General features: G+C 38.5%; 1 protein-coding gene across 5 annotated transcripts in view; it reads right to left on the bottom strand.

The window, feature by feature from the left end:
- Positions 1-26,101, bottom strand: part of DOK7 (docking protein 7) — a 57,007-nt gene that overhangs the window by 21,393 nt on the left and 9,513 nt on the right. For all 5 annotated transcript variants that reach the window (XR_011727745.1, XM_071753388.1, XM_071753390.1 and 2 more), the window contains exons 5-7: positions 20,575-20,694; positions 13,231-13,338; positions 11,743-12,617 (exon numbers count right to left, since the gene is read on the bottom strand). Coding sequence is in view for 4 of the 5 variants with exons in the window: in XM_071753388.1 (XP_071609489.1) it covers positions 11,743-12,617; positions 13,231-13,338; positions 20,575-20,694 (1,103 nt within the window). In the remaining variant the exon portion in view is untranslated. The remainder of the gene's footprint in view (positions 1-11,742; positions 12,618-13,230; positions 13,339-20,574; positions 20,695-26,101) is intronic.

Here is a 26,101-nt window from a genome sequence, read left to right as displayed (position 1 = left end):
GTTAATGTCTACTCATTCTGCACCAAATAAAAATAACTTAGAGCAGAGATTCAAAAAAAACCTCCTTTACCACTGAAAATAAGGCCTAGATGGGGCACAAAAATGTATGAATAACAGCGGACTTGATTCTACTGTGCATGTAGTAAGCAGTGTGTTCTGATCTCATTCCTCTGTGTGGCAAAGAAAAGAAACAGAAGAAGAAAGGCTTACATGGACTGATTGCAACACTTCAGATATCAATTACTTTTATTAAAAGTAATTTCACAAAGCTCACAAAACTGAATGTGCCACCACTGAGCAATGAGTACTGGAGAAATTAGGAGGTCTGGACAAATGGGAAATGGTGTTCTACGTGTCTTTAGATTAGTGCATCCCAGGAGAAATGACAACGTTGGGCTGCAACTGGAGCCTTGGCCCATTTCAAGATTTTAAAATTCAATACAAAGGTACAGTTCAGCAAGCAGCTTGTAGAGACTGAAAATAAAGGAAAATGGAAATTTATATACACATCTGCACACATGTATTCACAAAGAAACTCAGATAGACTTGCTCTCTTGATTAGCCAAGGAGTGATTTATGGCAGAAGATTACACCAGAAGAGACACGTAAGACAAAAAATCCAATAACTGATCCATTTCTTGACACAGACATTTGTTCTCCAATGAAGAAAGGTGGTGAGCTTCAACCAACATATATAAAAGACCTCATACACTGAAAATGTATGAAAAAGAGCTATTATGCCACAGTACTCTAAGAGGTATACTAACTTACAATTCATCTTGTTGAAAAGGTTCTGATTAACAGAAAATTAATTCCACCAATAATGCAAAAATACATAAAGTATCCCTTTATACTCAGGTTTTCTGCTTGCAACAAGACTTCAAATCCAAATCATCTTTTCATGAGGAAAAATGAAAACTTCAGTGACTAAAGAACAGCACAGTGACAAATGTGGTCAATATTTCAAAAGCTGGCAAAGTGAAATCTCAGATATCAGAGAGAATTTAAACCTACCTCTACAGATTCTTAGAGATCAAGAAAGTTGATGTTAATCTGTAAGTACCACTTTGAAATGCTCATCTAGGGACTGCTCTGTGAAAAGTTTGTTCCTTCTTGTACTTCCCCAAAGAGCTTTGTTCCGTAGTCAGAGCTTAGCTTGTGCTTGCACTAAAAATACACTTGGGCCTGTTTTGTAGCTGATGGAGTTGTGCCAGTTTACATTAGACCTGTTATTTGATTCCTTCCCTCCAGCCCCTTCCACACAGAGACACGAAGAAAAGAATCCCTTTTATAACCTGTGCATCCTGCTCCACGCAGAAAGAACTAGAGTAGGCTTAATTATGACCCTGTGATGAATAAAAATGAGAGCCTTGCAGTATCATCATCACATCAGTTTTCTTTCTTTTTAACCTCACATTTACAGCTAAGGTTAGTAATTTTCTGCAAGAAAAAAAAAGTTATCAAAAAGGTAATCTATTATCACCATTAGAAAGACATTCATGGAGGCAGAAGGACAAATAAGGGAGAGAGAGCTCAAAATAGTAAAATTAAGACAAGACTTTCCCTTTAATCCCAGCCCATCACAGAAATTATGGTTTGTCAGAGGTAATGGAACTATAATTAAGCTGCACAGCTTCAAAGGATACAGATACTTAACTATGCATGGGGGCTGCTCAGAGGCTTCTCCTATATTGGAGAGCACTACTATAAATTATAAGGTATAATTACTTCTGTAGTTTTCCAAAGCTTTCTATAGCACTTATCTCCATAGCACTCCAGTGTGTTCTGCTTGACTCTGTGTCTCGAGGAATGAGATTAATTGGCCAACTTCATCTGGAAATGTTTTCCTAGTGCTACTGAAGGTTCAAGTATCCAGTTACTATCCCTGATATAGCCCACTTAGCACTTCTCTGTCCTTGTAATAAACTAGATCTGGAAAAGGTTTATATTTCCTTAATATTTTCCAGGCTCAAATTTCTTGTACATTCAAAATTGCTTCCAATCAGCATTGAATTAGCAGAGGATTCCTCAGAACCCAGACTTCTGCAGAGGATGTGGCAAGGGGAGAGGGAACACAGCCAGAGTTCATGTCCCACTGATTCCCAGCTGTTGGACCAGTCATTCCAGTTGAGTGACAGCTGGCTGCTGCAGTTCCTACTGTGAACAGCCCAATATCCTCATGTGACAAGGCTTTGGAGCACAAAGTCAACTTTAAAGTCCCTTTTCCATTTATCCTTTGAGCTTGTGTGGGACTGAACTGCTCCAGAGAAAGTCTCAAGTACCCTGCTTTAGGGAAGAAATAGGGAAATACATGAAACATAATGCCAAGGAAGAGATACAAATGGAGCTTGTATGCAGTGAAGTCACTTTCCTGAAGCACAGAATCTGTTTGTAAGGCTCTGGTATTCACTCCCCCCACCCTGGCTGGCTGTCATTTATCACATGGATCACATTAACAGTCACTTGTTTTGATCTTAACATCCCCATCCCATGGAGGAAGCTCTGTCTAACTTTTACAGACACACAAAAATTACATGCTGCTACAGATATATCAAAACATCAAATTATAATGGAGCTGAAGCAGATGGGGTAGAAAAGTAACACAACATTTTTCCCCACTCATCTGTCCCACACCCATGGGTTGAATTATTCCTGAAGCAAGTTGTAGTTTTTTCAAGAGATCCTTCAATAGTCAGTATGTTACTAGACTATCAGCAAGGCCTTTCCCTCTACACTTGCAGTTAGGAATTTAGCAGAAAATGCAGAAAATGGAACCAGTAAAAAGAGGGATAAAGAGCAATTTTATAACCTTAAAATTTTTTTTCTCAGTATTTTTTCTTTTAGGCACAGTAATTTCAATGTTTCATTGTGATACTGTAGTTCTGACTCAGATCTCCTACAGTTTGAGCTGAGTTTAGCCAGCACTGACAAAATTCAACAGTAAGTACCTACTTATTTAAGTATCTTACTTACGAAGGGACAACTGACTAGCTGAAATACTTAACTGCAGATCCTCTAAGGGCTTGAACTGATCCAGAAGTTTCCCATGGTCATCTGTACTCATACTGGGGAACAGCTCAGAGTTTTAATTAATCCCTATTCAGGCAAAATAGTTCTTGACTTTAAAAAAAAATTTAAAAATTAATCATTGCATTTAAAAAATTTGCAAACAACAATTTGATGCAACATGCCTTTCCATAAGAATTTGAGAAAATAATATATTGTCTTTTTGTTCCTCCATTGTTAGAACTAGGGTTGAATTTCAGTTATACCCCCAAGCATGTTCTTGATATCTTGATCCTTTCCAAATGCTAAAAATTTGCTCAACTCTCCAACTAATACCATGCATAGAAAGAACTGATTTGCAATTGCCATGTCCCCAGTTGTAACCTTTCTGGATCCACTGAGTGTAAAGTTCCTGCATTAATAACTTCTTTCCAGTAACTCTGTGGGTCTTGAAAGACACCATTCTTTTAAAGGTCAATTTCACACCAAAAAATTCTGCTGAAATGGTGTATTCAGTGCCACTGTTCTAGAATCTTTCATCAAATTGAAAATGGCTTTGAACTATTTGTTAAAATAGTGATAAAATTTAGTGATAGACTTCCCAGCATTTTTTTTTAAATAATCATAGAGTAGCTGCTCTACCCTGGCAGTTTGACTTTGTTCTTTAGTAACTCTTATTAATGAGGACCTTCTCTGTCCGCAGTTCCTCTGAAAGGCAAATAACTTTTTGAGTAGCTGCAGCCTGGAAAAAAGATCACATTTCGTATCATCTTTAGCACTTGTATAGAATGGTCCACACCCAAAGTGCTGTAGAAACACCATTTCACCAACCCTGACAACAGCCTTTTTCTTCTTCTCCAGACACATTCCCTAGCATTTCAGCAGAAGCATTCAGAACTGTGCATAATAAAGAAATAAATAAAATCACAAGGCATCTTTTGAGCAGCCCATCCTGAAAACTGTTTGGCAGGCATTTCTATCCCAGAATGGCTTCCCCACATTTTCTAACCCTTCTGCCTATGGCAAGAATTCATTCTGCTCTGAACATAAAGCTATTCTTCTTAACATAAAGTGATTCATTCCTCAAAATGTTTTCAGTGTGTTTGGGGTTGTTTTTTTTTGTGAAGCAGGTAATAAACAATTTTTTGTTCTGTGGATTTGCTGCCACATTTGCCATTTTCTTGCTGGCAAACCCCAGCATTGCATTGCTCATACAATGTCGTTGCTTTATTACTAAAATATACCAAGCCAGCATTAGGAAAAAAACATTTGCTCTTTATGAACTAAGTCATACAACTTGGAATATGTTTGCATAGATGAATTAGAAATAGTAAGAGTTTGCCTACCCCACAACCTCTCTATGAAAAACACCTTAAGGATTACAAGTTCCTATGGCATATTATCAGCCAGACTGAAAGTATTTCCACAGATGTCTTGAAATAATAAGGACACTGAGCATCTTGAATTAGCAAAACTAATCCCAGTCATGGGTTGTGGAAAAATTTAAGCACAGTTTGTGTGATTTAGTTGGAACACATTTCAGCCTTCTAATTTGTGTATTTCCAGCTTTAAGTGGCTCTGTAAAAAAGCTTTGCTAAAAAAGGTTGCACCCCTACTGAGCATCTATTTTCAATCCTTTCACTCACTCACAGTGAACTCCTGTCAACCCTCCAGACATCTCATCCAAATGATTGCTATCCTACTGACACTCTCCAGTTCCTTCTGAGCCACATAATTACTTTGATACTAGTGACTGCTAATCAAAACATAGTATTTTCTGCATAGCCATAGACATTACAAACATTTTGCAGAAAATTTGAATCAAGGAATCTATGTCTTTTTAAAGTAACTTTGTTTGTGATACTGCAGGAGATGAACCATGTGGAAACCAAAGCTAAGAATCTTAACCCAGGACTGCCAGGGGAGCTATTTGCTTCCCTTTGAGGTCAGCTCAGTGTAATCCATACTTTCCTAATCTCTTTTTCTGGTTTCTGTCTCTGCAGGTGAGTTCTACTTTCTCCCTTTTCAAAAAGGAAGATACAAACTGACTTCTAACACTTTATAGGATTCTGATGATTTTTTTAAAGAAAGAACTGGATTTCTATTTAGAAAAATGAAAAAAGAAGGAAAGCCTTTCACTTTCCAATTTTGACCACATTCCAAGCAACCTGATGAGTTTCTTTACAACTGGATCAAAACCAAAATACCCACAAACACTACATTCCAAAGGGAATAATTCTTTCCAGTTTCTATTATCAGTCTCCTCCTCCTTCAAAACATTTATTTCTCTCTTCAGAAAAGCTACTGCTCCCAACAGAGGAAGAAGTAGCCGTCAGCTGCAGTAACCATAAAAGCTATTATCCAGCTTGATTGTTTTTAGGGGAGGAAGTAGATTTTCCCATTTGTTTTTTCCAATGGATATAAAAGGTCAATACCATGGTTTGTCAATATCTTCACTGTCTCTCTGACAGGAAAACAATCCAGCAACATTTCTGTTTAGTACAGAAGAATTAATTCTGCTGAGATAAATTGCCTACATTCCCTCATGTAAGACAGATGCCCTGTTCTTGTGACATCCTTATCATTTCACTTAACCAGTGCTTTCAACTTACTGCTTGTTACTAAGAAGTAACTTAAGTCTTATTATTCTGAATTCAGATTAGAAACTTTAGTCCTAACACAAACACTGAGGATTTTGCTACAAGAGATGGAGAATATCACAGATCTTGTAGGGCTGGCATGTCTTGTATTTTACTGGGATGTCTCCTACCCAAAGTCATACCCATTAAATGACCTCCTCTAAACAAAGCTCTGTAAGACCCAGGCCCTTACTAGCAACAGAAAAGTAAAAGGAAGCTGGGTCTTTTGTGATTATTTGGGATGAAGCCTATTGCAAAGACACATTATAATAATGTACAAAATAACAGTGGTAAACTGAGAAGAAAAAAACAATAACAGCACCTTAGTAAGATGATGGGGGTTAATTCTTTGTTAGGCTTGGTGTCCTGGCCAAAACTACAAAAAGGAAAACAAAACAAATCAAGCTCTAAGCTTGACACTTCCTACATCCCTTTGACGCCCCTTTCCTCTGCCAGTTTCAACTGAAGAAGGCACTTTTGCTCCAGCCTTTGGTTTGCACAGTGCTGTCAGCTTTTCTTAGCACAATCAGCTCCAGAAATTACCACTTTTCATTGTCAAGGACAGCAATGATAATGGATTTTATTTCAAAAGATATCATGGGGAAATTGATGTTTTTAAAGATGCCTCTGAATCTGTGAAAAGCCAATAAAACTCCACTGCTTTAACATAAAAATTTTAGAGCCTTTTCCAATAACTGAAATATAAGTAAAATGCCAGATTGCCAAATTATTGTCCAGTGCAGTCACCTCATTCAGTGGTGCTACACGTTATGGGAGATGCCCCTCGCTGCAGATTACTATGACACAGTCAGAACTTCAAGAAAAACAATTGGAATTGAATCTTAAAAGAAGAGCAAAAATGGAAGTTTTATAACTCATGCCAAAAGCCAATAGTAGCTACAATCCAGAGTCATCAAAGCAAGTGAGCTCTCTCTCACAAACACACTGTCACTCAGGTCACTACTACAGACTGACTTAAAGATTCCTCTTAGGTGTAACCTGTCTCTCTTGTAGTCTTGACAGTGTATGTGTTGCCTGACTGCCCAGAGTTATGAGATTAGTAAAGAAATACAAGTAGAAAGAACACTGCAGATGACAAATGCATCCTTCTCAAATGCACACTCTAAATTTAGACAGCCTGTGGCATTTTTGAATGTGGGAAAAAACACAAAATCTTACAGCATCACACATCAATAATGGAAAAACTAAATAAAAATAAGCCTTTAAGAATGTAAAAATTATATAATTAATAAGAATTATGTTCCTATACTTTCAGAGAAAACAGGGAAATAAACACACTGAAAGATAAATAGATACAGTATTTAGCCAATAAAGAACTAAGGTGTTCAGCCTCAGTGGGAAACAGGCAATGGCTCCAGCAGCAAAAAAAAAGCTGCATTAAAGTTGTGTAAAAAATATACTGTGATTTCTTTAACATCTACTTTCTTAAATTAGAAAATTACCTGATTAAGAGTTTAAAAAAAAAAAACCAAAAAAAAACTAGAAAACTGTCTCAGTTCTATGGATGTGGCACTGTAGTCTAAACCACAGTTTCATGATTTCTTTAGTCTAAGCGCATAAATTTACAACTTACAGGCCTTCTCTTTTACCTCTTCAAAAGCAGTGCCTGCAATGAAAGGGGACACACCAGCTAAATCTAGAGCAAAGGCTTTGTACAGGATTTGGAATACCAAGGTTGTATTCCCAACCCAGTTATAGGCTGCTGATGACCTTGGTTAAATCTGTCCAGGCAAGACCCCAGAGCAGAGTGGAGTGCAAATTGTTCTTTAACATTCAAGCCCCTTCTCTGCCTGAGGACAAACCAGTCTTGCTTTTATCCAGGCTTCTTTCTCCCTGGTCTACAATGCACAAGGGACTCACAGATATTCACAGCAGCTTCAGAGCTACCCAAAGACTCTGCACTCCCCAAAGGCTGCTTGGGATTAACAACCCCTCCAGGGACACAGTGCTGCCTGCTTCAATACCCTGAGAATCACAGCACCTACATGCCCATGCCTTCCCTTTCAGCTGTACAAAATAAAGCCATTTCTACAAAACAGGCTAAAGGAGGTAAATTTCCTATCAGCTAATCAGAGCAGCTCCCCTCAGTATGGATCCCACTCCAGGATCCAGGTCCCCCTGAGATATACAACGAATCTCCCTGTGTTGTTTCAGGAGGGTTCTTAAGTCATTCAGCATTGTGGATCCTGCTACCTGACAAAATCCCTAAACTTTTTTATGCACCATGACCATGGCATTCCCATATTTCCAATTATTATACATATGCTGGGATATTCCAGGTCTGAGGCCAAAGTTACTGTGGAAGCAGGAACTATATAAATACCTCAAACTGCCTCCTAATTCGGGACTGTTGTCTCCCAGGAGGTTTTTCTATTATCAGCTGAAGGAGGTGGCTGAATATCAATACAATATTTATGAGTGGCCACACACAAATTGACACTTTCTTTTCTCCTCCATCATGGCAAGTTAACTACCAAAGCAGGAAGCAAATCTACATACATAAGATCTCACACTGACAGAAATATGAGTTTAGGGTGAGCTAGAAATACATGAAAGTCATTCCTACTAATAGGCTCACTTCAAGCAGTCAGCAGAGGTTTGAGTATAACACTAAGGAGTTTGAAGACACAGCCATAATCATTCCATATTAATTCAGCTTGCAAGATGAAGGTCAGGGGACAAAAAGCAATGGAAAACTAAAACCAGTACTTGTCAGATGGAAAAGGACAAAACCAGTCGGAAAATAGTTTTATTTTTCAAACTTCTAAGAAAAATTACAGTCAACAGTGGTGTAAAAAAAAACAATTTAAAAAAAGACACCCCATAAAAAAGGTTGACATATTTTTTCAAACTATAGCATCAAATGGAGTTACAGAGCAACAAGCAAACAGTGAAATTCTGTTTGTCAAATTAGTATTTGAAAGTAAGTAGTCGAAAATGTAATGTCTAATAATAAATCTCTACATCTTACTGAGAAATCCTGTAACAATCCAACATTCTGAGCTTAAAATGTACTTACAATACACAAACAATTCATCTCTGCAATCATCTATAGTACTGAAACCACCAAGGCAAAAATTACATAGCAAAGGCACACCTTGTGACGTTAGTAAAGGACATCTTGCCCACACTACAATAACATACAACAGAAAGAAAACACCCTGCATGCTTGCTTATTAATCCCCAATGTTTAGTGCTTTCTTCATGCTGGTTCTATTCTTCATTCACAGCAAAACAAAGACTTCCTTGCCTTACTTTCTGTGTGGACCTTGGCACTATCCCAGGGATGTTCTCCCTAAGTTCACCATCCTTGTCACGAGTGGAGCAGGTCGTTCACAACCCAGTCAGTCCCAGTCATGAACTCCACCACACCTTCCACACCTGCACATCTTCATCCTGCAACCTGTCTCCAACTCCTCACATGGTGAATTACAACACACACAGACAACATGCCCAAATCTAACCTCAATTTGCCAAAGTTTACATACAGGGCAGAAAAGAAACAAATCCTAATATCCCTTGTTGCTCCTGTAGACTTTCCTCTATTCCAGTCACTCACTCACTTGAAAAAGTTAGCATTTAAAAAATATAATTAATTTAACTAACAACTTAACTTGAAGTTACAGAGGAACTCCAAACACTGCTATTCTAAAGCCTTTTGAACATGAATTTGAATAAAAGTGAAAATCTGCTGTCTCTATTAATCCACAAATCCTGGAATTAGGCTCCTGGCCTTTACATCTTGAACATATTCTGTTCAGAGCACAAGGAATAAAGAATACTTTTTAGTCACAGCGTATGGATTTATGCTTTTACTGAATTCATTATAAGAAAAGGCCAAGAACATGTCCATTAAATGCTGCTGAAATAGCTTACCTTGATGCTTCAAGACAATGTAACAAAAGGTTGGGTTTTTCTTTCAAAAGTAGAAACAACCAAACCCATTAATCATTCCATTCAATGAGACTTCTTCTATGAAAGTTTACAAGTGTGTAAAAAAAAAAAAAAAAAAAAAAAAAAAAGAAAAAAGAAAAAAAGGAAAAAAAGAAGATATGCATATCTCATTAAAACAGGAGATAGGAAGAGTCACACCAGTGTTTCCTTCACTAAATTTGTCTAAATATTCCTTAAATTTCTTCCAACTTAATGCAACTGGAAACACCATGAAACCTGATAGCTCTTACCAATAAAAGATATGTGTGTGTGTTCTTGAGGTCAACAGGGAGACTGGAGGAAGGATTGGAGAAGGAAGGATGATATGATTTGGCTTTGAAGATACACAATGGAATTCTCCTTTTCATCTTCCTCTCTGCTACAGATGTCCATGATAAACTTTGATAAATTCATGTCTAAACCAACCATTCAAATTACCCAGAAACATTTAGACCACGTGAGCTAACTGTACCATAACTGATTATTTTCTCACTGCCTCTAACATGACCATCTTGGAGGTTTCTGATCCCAGAGCAAAGCTCTTCTAGGACTCAGTCTTGTGCTTTTTTTCCAATTTATAACTCGAGGCCAGCAAACACAGGAAGCCAGCAGCAGATACACTGCTGTGCACCCTGCTGCCTGCACTTCAGAAATAAATAAGAGGCTGAATCTCAGGCCCTTGCACCCAGTCAAGCTTTCAGAATTAGGCCAGAGGGCTGGTGAGTGTCTTTGGTACTGATGGATGGAAACCAAGGCCTTGGAAGAAGACTGATCCCAATGATCAGCAGAGGCACAACCATACCTGTCACACCATCACCTCCCTACCCTCCATGTGCTGCCACATCCAAGGTGCTGTTCCAGAGGCTGGGCAAGCATCTCAAGCAAACAGCATTTTCTAATTTTCAGACATGCGAAGGTATTCAGTGATGCAAATGCATGAAATACCTCATAAGAAAATAATCCCTCAAACCTATATTTTTTCTTTCAGAATTTAGTATACCATAAGCCCTTTACGATACAATGATTTCTGTAACCCACATGCTCGATTAAAATCTACACACTTCAATGGCAATACTTCATTCCTCAAACAAAAGTCTCTCTTCCTGAATACCTGCTTCATACATTCCTTAATTTGAGTGCTCCCTGTAACCTTCACAGCCTTTTGACAGCTCACCAGTACAAACAGCATTTCCTTCTTTGAGTTTAGTGAATACATTCACCAAGAAGGTCTTCTCCAGATAAGTAAAAAACTGAAATGTTTCCCCTTTGCAATTTGCAATTGATGCACAAAGCCTATTGCCTTAAAATCCAAGAACTTAGAGTGTCAAAAAAAAACAAACCCAGCCCAACTTGTGGGAATATCAGTCATAATAACAGATACTGGTAAAGCTGTTTAAAAGGCATATGAATCTCCATTATTCCAGTTTTAAGACTGGTGATCAAACATATTTTTCTTGTAAATTGACTGTCCTGGTAGTACACCACTCTTGGATTTTTGTATTCCTCCCTCTAAAGTATCTGTTCCTAGCCCGTTATAAATATAATACTGCATTAATTGATCTGCTTTGGATCCCCATGATGGCTTGCCTATCTTCTCTTTTCCCAATAAGCTGCTGTCTGGCTTCTTGTGCAAGACATGCTCAAACTACAATCATAAATTAAAAAAAAAAAAAAAAAAAAAAAAAAGAAAATCCATAAAATAGAAAATGCGTACTGTGGTCATGTTAAGAGCCGTACATACAACTTGGCCTTCTGTCTTTACTCTTTGAAATACCAGCAGTGAGACAGATCAGGGTCCTTTGTGCTAAACTGCTATTACACAACAAATTCAGTCCCTCTGTCCTCTCATGAATAGGTAAAGCTTCTGTCTCTGTAAGCCACTCACCTACACCCCAAACCAAAACTGGGCAATTTAAAACTAGAGATTGGGGCCTTATGTTGTTCAGTGTTTTCTTGATCAGGCAGATTTTGAGACTATTGTGTGTGAAGCCTCTCAACTTGAGCATAAAAAACACTGAAGTTATTACCAATTCATATTATAAAGAAAATAATAGTATTTATGACTTGCACCTTAAGTCATTTTAAAGTAATCATGCTAAATTAAATAAGGCTTCTTAGCATCTGTTTAGTGTTAGGTATTTACCTTTAGTCCACCACAGATTGGACAAGCTGAAAAAAGAGCTCTTTTCATCCCAAGATGGGGGCTACATGTGTCATAGGGGTCAGCTGAGGCCCCACCAGATGGTGACAACTCACTACTCTTGGAGTCTGACACCTGTCCTTGTGGTTTTGTGTCTGACCACCTCGAAACAAAATCCACATATGTCTCATCACTTGAGTCCTTGCTGCTTTCTGAGAGTAAGGATGAAGGCCTTCCTCTGTCCTGGCTGTGCTCGGGTACCCTCCATGCTTCCAAGGTTGGTAGTAGCAGTTTTGGGTCATTAACACCTTGAGGTGACAGGGGCTGGTCCTTGGGTAGTGTGGAATCTGTGCTCTTCGGCTGCACATCTTTAGAAGCTGCCTGTAACAAACTCCTGGGTGTATCATAAACATGTCTGAGAGAGCTGGGAACTTGATACTCTGATCCCACACCCCTCTGGGGCTCACTGTGAGGACAAGTACATAAATTCTGATCTGAAGGAAAGTTCAATGGCAAGCTCAGCAATGATCCAAAATCATCACCATGGCAAATGTCCAAGCTCCCAGCGTAGGAAGAGAAGCTTCCAGAGTAAGAGGAGTGACTACCAGTAGCTATTCCACTGTCAGAAGAACTCTGACGACCGATTTCCTGTAGCTGTCTGGATCGGAGAGGCTTTGGAGGAGGTTTTGTGGTGCCCCGTGCCCCTTCTGGGAGAGTCTTTTCTTCCCCAAGATGAATTCCCTTTGCAGCTGCCATTCCATGGCTCTCTTGAGAAGTGCTGGCTGAAGACTGCTCAGGCCAAATTGTCAGCTTGCTCCCAACACTAACATCTGAGTGGCTGGTATCTGAAGATGAGCTTGAAAGACTTCTGTCATCTCCTAGAAAAGAGGAAAACACATCAGCCTATGTGTAAAACACAATCAACAAACTGAAGCATGACAAGTGTGTACAAATTCTACTATAACCCTACCACCTTATGGAACATGAGGCATTCAAGGCTTTATTTTTAGTGTTCATGCACCAAATTCAGTTTTCAACCATATTTTACTCCTATACAGTTAATTGGTTTTATTTAGATACATCTATCACAGGGAACAGTCACAAATTCCCATGCTCAGAAAAGCTGAGGATTCTCTAAAGAAAACCTTGCTACTGTAACCCAAAGCCATATAAGACATTCCCACATTTTTGTTTGGTCTGAATCAATCAAATGATTATGTTATCTGTACCTTTTTTCCTCTATTTAAATCTTATCAAAATGACAGCAAAGTGAATGCTAGAGACCACAAAAATCAACTTAAAACTGTCCTGTTCTCCTCTCTGAGCTCTCCTGTCCTGTACTTCTTCCTAATATCCATGCCAAATGCAACCATGTATCACTGCAACAATCAAAAATGAGAAGTATTTTATATTTACACACATATACATATTTCTAAAGCCTTGGAAGGAAGGAATACCATTTATTCTTATTTAATTAAAGGTATTTCTTACCTCCACTGCCCTGACGACTTGTATGGGACAGCAAACTCAAGCGCTTTTCGAGTTGCAAAGCTTCATGAGTCAATCTTTCTTCTGAATAGGCTGGATTTGTACTTGGATCTTTAAAAAAAAAAAAAAAAAAAAAAAGCAAGAGAAAATAAATAAATACATATGAAGAAATAAGGAAAAGATATAGAAAAGGAGGGGAATAAAAAGACACAGGCTTAAATTAAATACTCTGTTCTTACGTTTGTTCTTCTACTACAGGAGAGGAAATAAACTGAACAGGAAAAATATGGGACAATCTACCCTCAAGCAAATCCTGCAGAAATTATACATAGTAAGTTATAATTGAGCATCTTCTTAGGGAAGAACCCTAAGGAGCATATCACCAAAACAACTACAGAGACAAGTAACATCCAGCAGGCCTTAGGAGCTGAAAATTAATGGGACCCATAAAATATGTCCTGATATCATGGAATTTGTTGGGAATTTTACTGTCTAAAAAGACCAAATTTTTCATCCTCCAAATTTACAGATCTATATCATGAGCTCACAGCAGTTAAATTGATACCTTCCAATGCCAATCATCTATTTACCAAGTCATCACTTTCAAGTTTGATGATCAAAAGGTCATTAAGTACATAAATCAAAGATTAAATAAGCAACCTGGTGGCTCTCCATATTTACAAGACAAGTTAGAATGGTAAAAAACACTACTAAAATTTATTATATTTTACTCTATGGATATTTTTACCATACATTTTAGTGAGTTTGCCATTTTGGCTGAAATTAGTTCACTGAAGAAGGCTCCATCCATTCCAGTGGAAAGAGAAAGACCAAAAGTTACACAGAATGTAGAAGAAATTTCATGAGAAAAATAGGCCAGTTTCCTCTAAAATACTTTGTCTCCAGCCAGGCACAACAATGAAACCAGATGTTGGAAGTAAACATAACCATTATTCCAAGAAAAAACTTACAGAATTCTTTATACAACACTGATAAGTGTGTCATGTTCAGTAGTTGCAAAAGATACTGTCTGCTGATTTGTTCAATATCAAAAGCTGCAGTAGGTCTTACTAACTATATAGTCAATTAATGAGAGACAAAACAAATCAGCTTCCTCATAACTGCTGCTCTTGGATATCTGATCACCTGGGTAGTAGTAGCACACCACAAAAACATTTAGTCACTGAATCACTTAACAAAAGGGGGGGAAAAGGATGAAAAGGGATATATGTGATGTGGTTGTGCTAGTAAGATAAAAACCAGTTTGAATCATAAAATAAAAGCTTTATTTTCATCCCAGGTCTTTAAAAGACTTGGGGTTGATGTTGTCAACATAGCCATCAAAGCAAACTCACAGTGTAAAGATTATTTCCAGGTGAGCTGAAGCTCCATGAGAGTCCCTGCATCAACTACCTGAGCTGCCACATCCCTCCACCCTAACTTCATTCACTTTTTGACCTGTCCTGGAGAGATCCAAGTGTGATACAAGAGAAAAAGTGACACTGCTGAACTTCCTTTCCCAAGTCCAGGGGGTTTCCATCTGTGGCAGTCAGCATCCTGGATAAGATCAGCAGAACAGGGCAGACACACAGAGTCCTTCTATAAGACCATATTTTGGAAATCAAAGATCTTGTAAAAGGAATAAGGCAGCAATGGTTGTGACAAACAGGTTCGGTGACCTGTGTCCCCCAGCTCAAACAGTGCTCAATGTCAGTGTCTGCTGCCTTCCAAACTTAACTTTCAGAATGAAAAAGAGGACTGTTTGATATGGATTATTTTGTTAGGTTTCCATTCCTTTTTCCCCTGCAATACAATCCATAATAAGCTGGTTCAAACCTGTGTAACTGCTTACTCAAATGAAACCCCCAATGCTTCCATACAGATCCCTGCCAGAAGGAATTCAAGATTTAGCCACCAGCACCTATGTTGCAACCCAGACAGGTCTATGCAATGATGTGCTCAGTGACATAGAGTGTTCAGGCTGCTGCTTGAATCTATTTTTGAATGTCCTCTGCTCCAGTTACTCTGCTGTATCTAATGAAATACCCTTATGTCCAAAAAGGTTTAACAAAGATGTTCTATGAACAACTTTAGTATAAAGCTGGCATAACAAATCAGCAAATTAGTGAAAGCAAGATCCAACAGACATTAACCCTTCCCACAGAAAAGAACTATCAGTAGGATAGATCTTTACACTTTCCCCAGAACAGGATTACTTGATAAATACAGATTTTTTTTGAATGTTACTAGGGCATACACACTATTAGTTTCTTAGTTACTGATATCTCTCTTACATAAAGCAAAAAATAAAAAAAAAAAAAAACAACCTGGTCAGTCAGATGATCTTACAAAAATGGCTTTTAATAAAATACAAGATGGGGAGGTAGGAGGGAAGCTGAAGCAAATCAGGGGTGTTGTATTTTGCATGTTCATTTGCTTCTAGAAGCCTAATTTCCTATCAGCTACACAGCTACAGACCACAACAGGTATCATCCCACCTATATGAAACCTCTAGGCAGACTCTCTGTCTGACAGGACTAATAATTTTTTTTGGTTCAACTTCCCCTTAAGGAGTGCCTGTGTAATAAACTGTGCACATAAAATTGGGTTAATAGGTCCTGTGACCTCCCATTACCCAGTTTTCTGGAAGATAAATTAGAAAAATCCCTTCTCATCAAATACTAGGAAATATCTAGAGAAACAACTTCAAAACCTGCCAAATGTATATAGACTTGAAGTCTTAGGAAAATATAAAAAATAGTTTTCCATCAGTCTGACTGAAGTGGTTTTTTTACCTTTCATCTTCTCTGCTTATAAGATCACTTATAAGCCTCTAAATAATTGTAGTAATTTGCTGTATTGTTAACTCAGGAGGACAGAAGCAACATGACCACTACTGAGACAACTGTCCAAGGAAGTTCAGGCAGCTTCTGCCCACACAGTGTTCTACAGTATCTCAAACAGCTCTAGGAGCAATTAGTAGTTCATTTTCCAAACTCTAAACAAATGTATCTTATAATGTGATTTACTCCCATGGAATCTAGGTAGCTAGATTAACTGAGGTCCTTCAGCTAAGAAATTTTAGCATTTATCGTTCAATTTTATCACTTTCCAGACAAAAACTGACCCCCTGCTATGAAGAAAAATCTTTTGTGTGAGGCAGTCACTGAAATCTTAACACAATCTCTTTGGGACAAAGAGAAGAATTACATCAAATTTGGCTGGACTAAAAATGCCTCTAATGGAGACTTTATTTTTGTATTACGTTGGTGGGTATTCATTAGAGCCACATCAGCTGTTCATTGTGGGAGATTTTGAATACTTTGCTAACATACAAACAAAGTGTCACAACAATTGAAACCTCCAGGGTTGTTCAGTAAGCACCTGTCAGGGAAAAATATATTCTATCAAGTGAAGTCAGCAGGTATCTAAGCTATGCTAGATCATATGCATCTTTAAAAATGCACCAATGGTTAATTACATCTCTAAACCAAGTTAGGCTGAACATCTCTCCTTTCCTTCTCCCTCTGTAACTGTAGGAACATCTGCAGATGAGGCCTGGACCCTCACCTTCATGCTAACAATGGAGGAATTAAAAGATGTCCTAAAAGTTTGAGGAAGATCCACTTGGCAGAGCTACTGCAGAAGGCAGCCACAGAGCTGTCTCGCAATGGCCGAAGGTGTAGCAAGCTTCAACAAAAAGAAAGAGATCAGACAGATCCTCAGTGAGCAACACTGCACACTCTCCAGTCAGTCACAAAGCAGCCTGAAAAAGCTTCCAAAATTGAGGGCATCAAGACTATCAACATTACACTTGGGGTCTTTCCAGCCTGCAGGACTGCACTGTCTCATAGCCTTTGTCAAATTTAGAGAGTACTGATCAGAGATATCACTGATCAGCTGCTGGGTCTTTGCTGTGTTTGTGTTTGGCATTCAAGATGAATTTTGCTACTGAAAAGAAGGAATTCGATGCACACCTGATAAATGTTGCTCAAATAATACACATGCAAATTCAGTATAGATTACAAACCATGCAACCAGCAATTCATTACTCTGTCAATATCTAGGCTTCTGTCAAGATTCTCTGGTGTCTTTCTTCTCAGTAAGAAGTTGCAAGTTGCAAGCAGCCAATTACAGCAATTATTTTCCAGCTATTAGGGGAAACACACCATCCCAAGACAATAACAACATCCTGTACACACTTTTTAGTCCTTTATTTAAAAACACTACACTGCCTACAAACATTTAGAGATACCTACACTACCTTTGCATTCCCACTCATTGCCATATGTGTTAAATTGGAGACCTGATCACGCAGACTCTAACAAGTCAAAACCTGCACTCAGCTAATGGAGCTACCAGTAGGAATATTTTGGTGCAATTTTACAGAATTAATGAGCTCCAAAAGTAAGTACCACACAGTATTAAATTCTAAAACATCAAATGTTTTCTTTTTTATTTTGGGTGTACACATAAAAGAATTATTTTTGTCATGAGAACATTCACATTCACTTGATACCCTTTTCCAAAAGTCACAGAATAATTCAGGTTGGAAAGGATCTCAAGAGTTCTCTAGTCTAACCTACTACTCCAAAATGGAAAGCTATGAGAGACTGGACTGGATGCTGATGCTTTTCAACGTTCAGTTGAGTTTGAGTTCCACTGCACAGCTTTTTATTCCAGTAATCATGTCTGTTATAAAAGCACCCAGCTTATAAGGAAGTGAGATTTTTTTTAAAAAAACCACAATCCTAAAAAGAAGATTTTAATATAGTACTTGAGCAAATATCCCTAATACATGCAGCTTACTAACTCCTTTTGAATACCAAGCAGTTTACATTTGGTTAATGAGTCATTATGGGAAGTAAAAGAGAGAAAACTGGTAATTTTCCAGCCCTCTTTAAACCAGTCTATCATTTCCTATTAGTATCACACTAATACCTAAATATTTCAGCATTCCACTTAACCATATGGTCAAGCTGTCTGTACATGAAGCCACGGGCTTCATCCTTACCCTTTTTCCAAAGGCAGACTAAGCAGATATTGGATGCATAACCTCTCTACATTGTATTTGTTCCATAGACATTGGTAACCCAGAACACTGTCAATGGGACATTTTTGTCACCACATTACACTCTTCTCTGTGTAAATCCCCCTTTTGTATTTTCCTTTCTTGACGATACCTAAAAGTTGTTCAACCATATTTCATGTTTAAGTTGGAAAGGTACAGGCAAGAGCAAGAAACCAAATTTAAATAGTGAACAGTGGAGAGAGGGCTGCTTCCTATAAAAATGTCTCAATTACAGAAAAGAAAAACATTGCACATACAAAGCATAGTTGAGTCTGCACTGCAACAGCAGCAAAGTTGACTAAATGATTTTTGGTAGAATCCCCAGTTTGGAAGTTTTGATCTAGTTACCTGAGATGATGATTTTATAACTAACCCTTTCAAAAGATTGGGTGAATTTCAGTACTCTTGTCAGATACATTATGTAACTGGTAGAGACTTGACCTTTTCAAGCAATACAATACATTCTGTGTAACAGCACTTGATAAAGAAAATTAGTTTATGGATGAATCTCTGGTGTTGTACATGTGCCTTAAACAGGCCTGTGCAAGTTTCTGCATGGGATAATAAATGAAGGAGAACATAAAGACAAAAATTTTCTCTGAAGGGACATGTACACAGGGAATGGCAACGAACTGGAAGAGACAAGAATAAAGAACTAGGGAAATAAAAGTTAGAGGGATCAAAGTAGCCTGGAGAAGGGCTACAGAGGAGTTTGACAGTAACATGAGCTCAGCTCCCTTGAGAACAGTGCTCCTGTCCAGAGAAACAAGGGGAAATCAAGTGGCTCACTGCATCTTCTCCTCATTTTAGCAGCAAGTCCATCAAGCACAGAAGTAAAATAAAAAAGACCTCAGAAAAGAGGGCTTCCCTTACAGAAATCACCAAATTATACCCAAAATGTTCCACATCCACTTCATGCACTTCAGTGAGGTTTTGATGGAGAAAAGATATTGTGTTATATGGCTATGTCTAACAACCCAGAAATGGCAGACTAAGATGGGAAAATGGATTTATTTCTATATGCCTCTAGAAAAAATATTTTTCAAATAATGTATCATATAAATTAAAATTAGAAAAATAATACTTAAAAAATAACTAAGACAACAGATTAGCTACTTGCAGGCTTCATTTTCCTGGTAATCATTTTTTGTTAAATGAAAGATTTAGGAGCTGTATATGTGTAAAACAGTTCTAGACATGCATATAAGTATACATTAAATAGTAAAGCTTTAAGTACTGGCATTGGTTTTTGGGTTTCTGTTGTTGGTGTTTTGTTTGCTTTTTTTTAACACTCCACTTAAGCTGAATTAAAATACAGATCATCCTATAAGAATGAGGTTTTACTGCCCAGTATTCAGCTTGATTATTTTATTTATTTCAGTACTACAACTTTGGGAAAGACAATATGAACTCAGCCTTGTGGATACTGCATTTACCTTAATTAACCTTCCACAATTTATCTTCACAAGTATCACATCCAGTTCTAATCTTTTCCATCACATTTCCTTCCTGCAATTATCTTAACTATGTAACAGTAATAAAACTCTGCCAAACACTACGAACTGCCAAACTCTTAAGCAGAAAATAAGTATCTCCCACAAATCTCATCTTATCCTTCACCATTCCTGCAGCACATCCCCACTATATGCCACTGCTAGACCACTGATTTTTTTCTGAAAATCTAATTTCCAGACTCTTGCCCTGTTTGACACAGTCATTCCAACTCAACATTCTATTTCTTCATCTGCTAAAGTCAAAAGGCAACAGGGCTTACTACAATGCCATCTAATTTCCACTAGGAGCATTACACTGCATGCAGCATTTACCATGAAATAGGAATTCAATCCCTGAATGTCAGAAAAGAAACTCACCCTGCAAAGCTGGAATGTGATGCAGAGGTCTGATGAAGTTTTCTAAGCTTGGTAAGACTTAGAACTAAATGTTTTGTATCACTTTAAAATGCCCTAGAAGTTAGTTTTCTGTTAAAGTTGAACTGTGTAAAGGTTAGGGCTCCTTTCAATCCCAATTGCCATATTTTAGTACTGTTAAATAAGAGAAGGCCAAAGTTAGGGTATCCCCAGAAACAAGAATCAACCAGAGCAGCAGGGGAGAAACAAAGTACATTCAACTGATAAATCTGTACTGTGACACTACAGAATGAAAACCACTTTTTCTGCACCCTTCCTGTGTGCAAGCTGTTCTTACAATCACAGCAATAAGTGCTAGACATAGCAAGTTCCTACTTTGCTCAGTTACTCCATACTTCCTATATTAACCTGGTAGGACTGGACGCAAACCAAAAGGACCCTTCGTCGGGGAGATGCCACGGACGATGCAGTCAAAGAGAAAGCTGATCTGCTCTCCTTCAGCACAAGACAGGAAAAAAACACCAGCCCCTGCAAGAAAGCACAACAGAAGGATGCATTTTTCACCTGGAAACATCAGAAATATATTTAGCTAAAGCTATTTATAATTTAGCAATCAAAAGAGAATTAAGTGCAAGGAATGAAAAGAAATCAACAAGATGTGGTCTCTAGAGGAAAGAAATAAAAAGAGAAAATTCAGGTCAGCACACATGCTGTATCAAAAACATACACATGAATTCGAGAGCTACCAAATAATTTATGTTAATTTTCTGGGATTCAGGCAATTAGAGAGATGGAAAAATACAAGTCATATGCTCAATAGCTGTCTGGGTCTTTCATTCTTATTTATCCCTAAAATTTGGTAGATCCAACCATAGCTATGTGAGTGTGAGGAATACTTAAAAGTATCTTCATCAAAATGAACTAAGTTAATTCTAATTTTATTCAATTTTAACCAATAACAGGTTTTTTATATCCTTTATAACTAATTAGAATTTAGTTATATTGTTGGATTGCATCATACATTTTCCTAAACTAAGTCCTGTGTGTCTATTATTAACAGATTGTAACACAACTCCACAGGTTGTCATCAGATCTTTACCCTTCGCTCTATTCTGATATTTTGCTTTCCATACATTAAGAATAGCCCCAAGCAAAATTAGAATGAGAATCACTAAATAAACAAACAAGTTCTAAGCTGCATGATATATGGCTACAGGAACAGTGCACAAGACTAGAAGTGCTATACAAAACATTTTATTTGAGAACTGTCAGTCCAAATGTTACTTACATAAGGGAGAAAAAAATAAAACTAAAATTAAAAAGGGGGGTATTTAACTTGTTTGATGAAAGATCACCCAGTAACCAGTGACTTCAGGGAAAAAAATAACAATAACCAGATACAAAAAAATTTGAATCAATATATAGGCACTGAAGAAGTGGTGTCAGTTCACCAATTCACCAAAGCCATAGAATCATAGAATTGGCCGGGTTGGAAGGGACCTCAGAGATCATCAAGTCCAACCCTTGATCCACTACCACTGCAGTTACCAGTGCCACATCCAGTCTCTTTTTAAATATCTCCAGGGACAGAGAATCCACCACTTCACTGGGCAGCCCATTCCAATGCTTGATCACCCTCTCAGTAAAGAAATTCTTTCTAATGTCCAACCTAAACCTCCCCCGGCACAACTTGAGACCGTGCCCTCTTGTCTTGCTGAGGGTTGCCTGGGAAAAGAGACCAATCCCCACCTGGCTACAACCTCCTTTCAGGTAGTTGTAGAGAGTGATGAGGTCTCCCCTGAGCCTCCTCTTCTTCAGGCTGAACAGCCCCAGCTCCCTCAGCCTCTCCTCATAGGTTCTGTGCTCGAGTCCCTTCACCAGCCTGGTTGCCCTCCTTTGGACCTGCTCTAGGACCTTGATATCCTTCCTGAACTGAGGGGCCCAGAACTGGACACAGGACTCGAGGTGTGGCCTCACCAGCGCTGAGTACAGGGGAAGAATCACTTCCTTGGACCTGCTGGCCACACTGTTCCTGATACAGACCAGGATGCCATTGGCCTTCTTGGCTACCTGGCACACTGCTGGCTCATGTTCAGCTTCCTGTCAATCCAAACTCCAAGGTCCAGCAGAAAACCACAAAACCAAACATTAGACCTGCAGTAGGTTTTTGCCTATTACTTTCCTAGGGACTTGAGTCCCCTTAGCTGGGCATAGGTTTGACTTCAGCATATCCACCCAATTCTGTGTTGCATGGGTATTTCTGCCACTTTGACTAAAGGCAGTAGTACTGGATGCCTGCATTCCTATCACTTTACACACATGTGCCCTGGCACAGCCAGCAGAACATTCACATTTCACTTAAGCAATGTTTACACTTCTGATTGCTTGACAAAAGGCTACAGGACTCAAACAAATGGGATAACAAAGATTAGACCACAAAACAAGTTAACTATTTTAGTAAATTATATATAGCCAGCAAGCAGTAAGATCACTCTAGGAAAAGCATATTCTGGTATTCACTCTTTTGTCATTCTTAATTTATGGCACATCTAAATCTCTGACTACTTTGCTTAAAACTATTCAGGACAACACAGTTAGCAGCACCTTTGTAAATTCGTTTGTCACTCCACAGCATTTGTTCTTCATCGGATCTGACTGATCAACACTTCTCCAGCCAAGGAAACAGAAATCCTGTTCCTGGTAGAGTTTATTTCATTTGGTGGACTGCTACAAATTCAATTGGAATAAGAATTCCCTTGCTGGTGGTATAAGTTATACTTAGGGGCTGGCTTGCCAATTAGAGACAAGGTCTCAAACATACAGAAACTAATGACAGACAAATATTAAAATGCTCAGCTATGTTAAAGCAGCTGAAAACATGGGCAGACAACAGCTCATGATACATAAGCCACTCCTTAACTCTGCACTTCTGTGGTACTGTTGTTTCTTATTGCTTTTAAAAACAAGTTGTCCATGTTCCCTCATGGCACATATATACACATCCTGCCTTCAGTATCAAAGACCAGCAGGTGATTACAACACTAACCATGTGGTCTTGACAGGTATGCAAGTTTCTGGTAGTAACTCACTCAGTCTTGTGCCATGTTCCTTCCCCAAGAGATGCCAAAGTGTCAGAGAAATCTGGTTTAGAGCTGGGAGCAAAACCAGGTATTCAGGAATGAACAGAAATTCAGCTCTTCCTTCGATTTTCCTTCTCCTCAGCCCACAGAATAAAGAAAGCACAGGGAAATCAGGTTGCCTAACCTTAGATTTTGTGGCTCTTCACCCATGAATCACCCTGATGCCAGATGAAATGCCTGTCTCGAGGGAGCAGGGCCACACAAGGCCTTGCTGGACTCAGAACATGTGATTTCCCATCCACAGTAAGTGAGAAGGACACAGAGAACACAGGAGGGGACATTCATATCTCAAGCACAGTGATACACTATGTGGCTTGGTAATTCAGGAGACTCCTATACATCCATGTTTCCGTTCAGGAAAAAAGGATAATTCAAATATTTGTGTACATAAAATGTACATCTGGACCACTTTGTTCTTTTATCACTACTATCAAGAATTTTACTTAAACTCCTAAGAAGGCTCAGCAAGCCTCTGACTTTAATGGAAACAAAAAAGGAAATGTATGCATGTGAGCTAGCTGCCTAATTCAAAGAACAATTTCTGCAAAGAACTATTACCACACATTTAGAAATCCCAAAAACAACCGTGACAGCTTGTGCAAACTGTGTATGCACATGTGCACCTGGAGACAAATCCAGCATACACATATGCATAAAATATTTATTTGTAGATTCTGTTATTCACATAACACTGTAATTGCTGATTGACTCTCACAGGAAATATTTTATTTCTTTTTTTACTAAGTAGAACTAGACTGCACAGGAAGGAAGAACTCTGGGAGCCCTTGCAAAGGCATCAAGTGAGATAAATAAATAGGTAAGACTTAACTAAGTTATGTTTTAAAAGAGTACATAAAAGCAAGAAATTACATTTCTTTCCTGCTTTCTTGAAAAAGTTGATACATTGACTACTAGGAATTACACATCTCAGTCATGTGTTGGAACAGATTTGGTGCACAAGCTATTTGGAAGCCCAGGAATATGTGGTATGCATCACTGTAATACCATGCAGCTGTTTACTAGGCTGAAGAGCTTGTTCACTTCACTCACTCTCTCTATTGGGTAAGAGACCTGGTGAAAAGCAACCAGCAACCACTTGCACAAGGCTGAAATACTAAGCCACTCTTCTGTGGCAATAAGCAGAAAAGCATTGTATAGTCTCCCAAACATTCAAGAGAAGTCACCACTTTCATATAACTTCCAACTATTAACAAATATTGCTAATGTTTGATCTTAATTCATTACATTAAAAAAGCAAACTCATAGACAAACACATCCTAAAAGTGCACCATTACCAAAATCACTTAAATCTCTGTACCGTGTGTGAAAGCCCTTTCCAGGAATTATTTCTCCTAGCAGGTGCCAGGCAATGCTGTCCTGAAGTCCTTCAGCTGCAGGACAGACACAAACCCTGGCAGTTCAGACAATGGCAATCACTGGGCTGTCCAACCAGTTATGGCTCAGTCCTGGCCTTGAGCCACCCCCTTTGAGGGTATCTCAGGCTGCTCCTCTCCCTGGTGCAAAAATGACAACAGATGCTCCCATTATTGCCAACTAAGACATGGCCATGACTACTGAAAGCAAGATAAGAATGTTTGTTGTCTGCAATAGGCTCCTTCCTGAAGAAGGAGACAACAACAGAAAGATAACTGCACATAAAGAGGAAAGTTTTAATCTACACAACCCAGAATCTTTCAGGAAATTCCACATGTTGCCTCAGTTGAACACTTCTATGGCATCTAATTTTCAAATAAGTTCCCATTTGTAACAGGGCTCTGCCTCTTCTCCTTTGGCCCCTCCAGACACACTGGTAGCCACTTCCACTATTTTAAAATTATTTTAAGAGCCACTTGCAGAAGTCTGAAGAAGAGAGGAAGGAAACTGGGAATGGAAGAGAAAGGGGGAGGACAAAAAAAGGGGGAAGGAAAGACACCCCCAATTTCATCAAAACATCAAAAAGATCACAAAAATACTCCTGCTTATCCAGAAACTAGCAGCAGCAGCATTTATCCTCGTAAAGGGAACCAAGGGTCCTACAAGCCCACCTCTATGCTCTTAGAAAACAAACTAGACTCTGGAAGCTAATTCTGAAGTTGTGGAGAGTCTGAACTCTCACACCATTACCATGCCCTTTTATTACTCTACTTGAATTTTTTTATACTGACCTCCAAGTCAGGATTCTCCTGGCAAGTAGTCATTTTAATCAGTGCAATCCTAGCAATTAGGAAAATGAGAGACTCATTTTTTTCCAACCTAATCCTCCAAGGAAACCTCTCAATTGAACCCTAGGCCCAGACTCCTTTTTTCCACAAATGGTGCAGTCCCTGAGCTCCAGCAACAGAGAGGCTGGGGCCAAATTTTGCCCCAGAGATGAACTTGTTTGCAGCTGTTAGAAGCAGGAGGATTTTCTAATCTCTAGCAGTCCATTTTCTAATCTCTAACAGTCCAATAATTATGTTAAAAGCAAAAGAAGTTCAAAATGTAAATAGTCTTTTTCCTATTTTAGAATCAACTGCTGTTACCTATCTTGGAAATGCACCTAGATTTAATGTTTGGGATCTCAGCATTAGCTCAGAGAGTTTCCCTGTATCTGAACTGAGCACCAAAGCCTTCCAAGTTGAACAAAACCTGTACTGAGCAACTAATTCAAAAACATAATTATTTTATATTTATGAAAAATTTTGTCAGGAAGAAGGAAGAGAAAGCTAAAACAGATTCAGGTCCTTTCAGCAATCAGTTCTACCACAAATATATTCAAAAGTAAGCTCTGCTTCTGTTTGGAACTTGACATTGGT

This window comes from Heliangelus exortis, chromosome 10 (genome assembly GCF_036169615.1).
Source record: "Heliangelus exortis chromosome 10, bHelExo1.hap1, whole genome shotgun sequence".
NCBI lineage: Eukaryota > Metazoa > Chordata > Aves > Apodiformes > Trochilidae > Heliangelus > Heliangelus exortis.
Note: the sequence above shows the minus strand (reverse complement) of the source record. Positions and strands in the feature narration are given on the sequence as shown.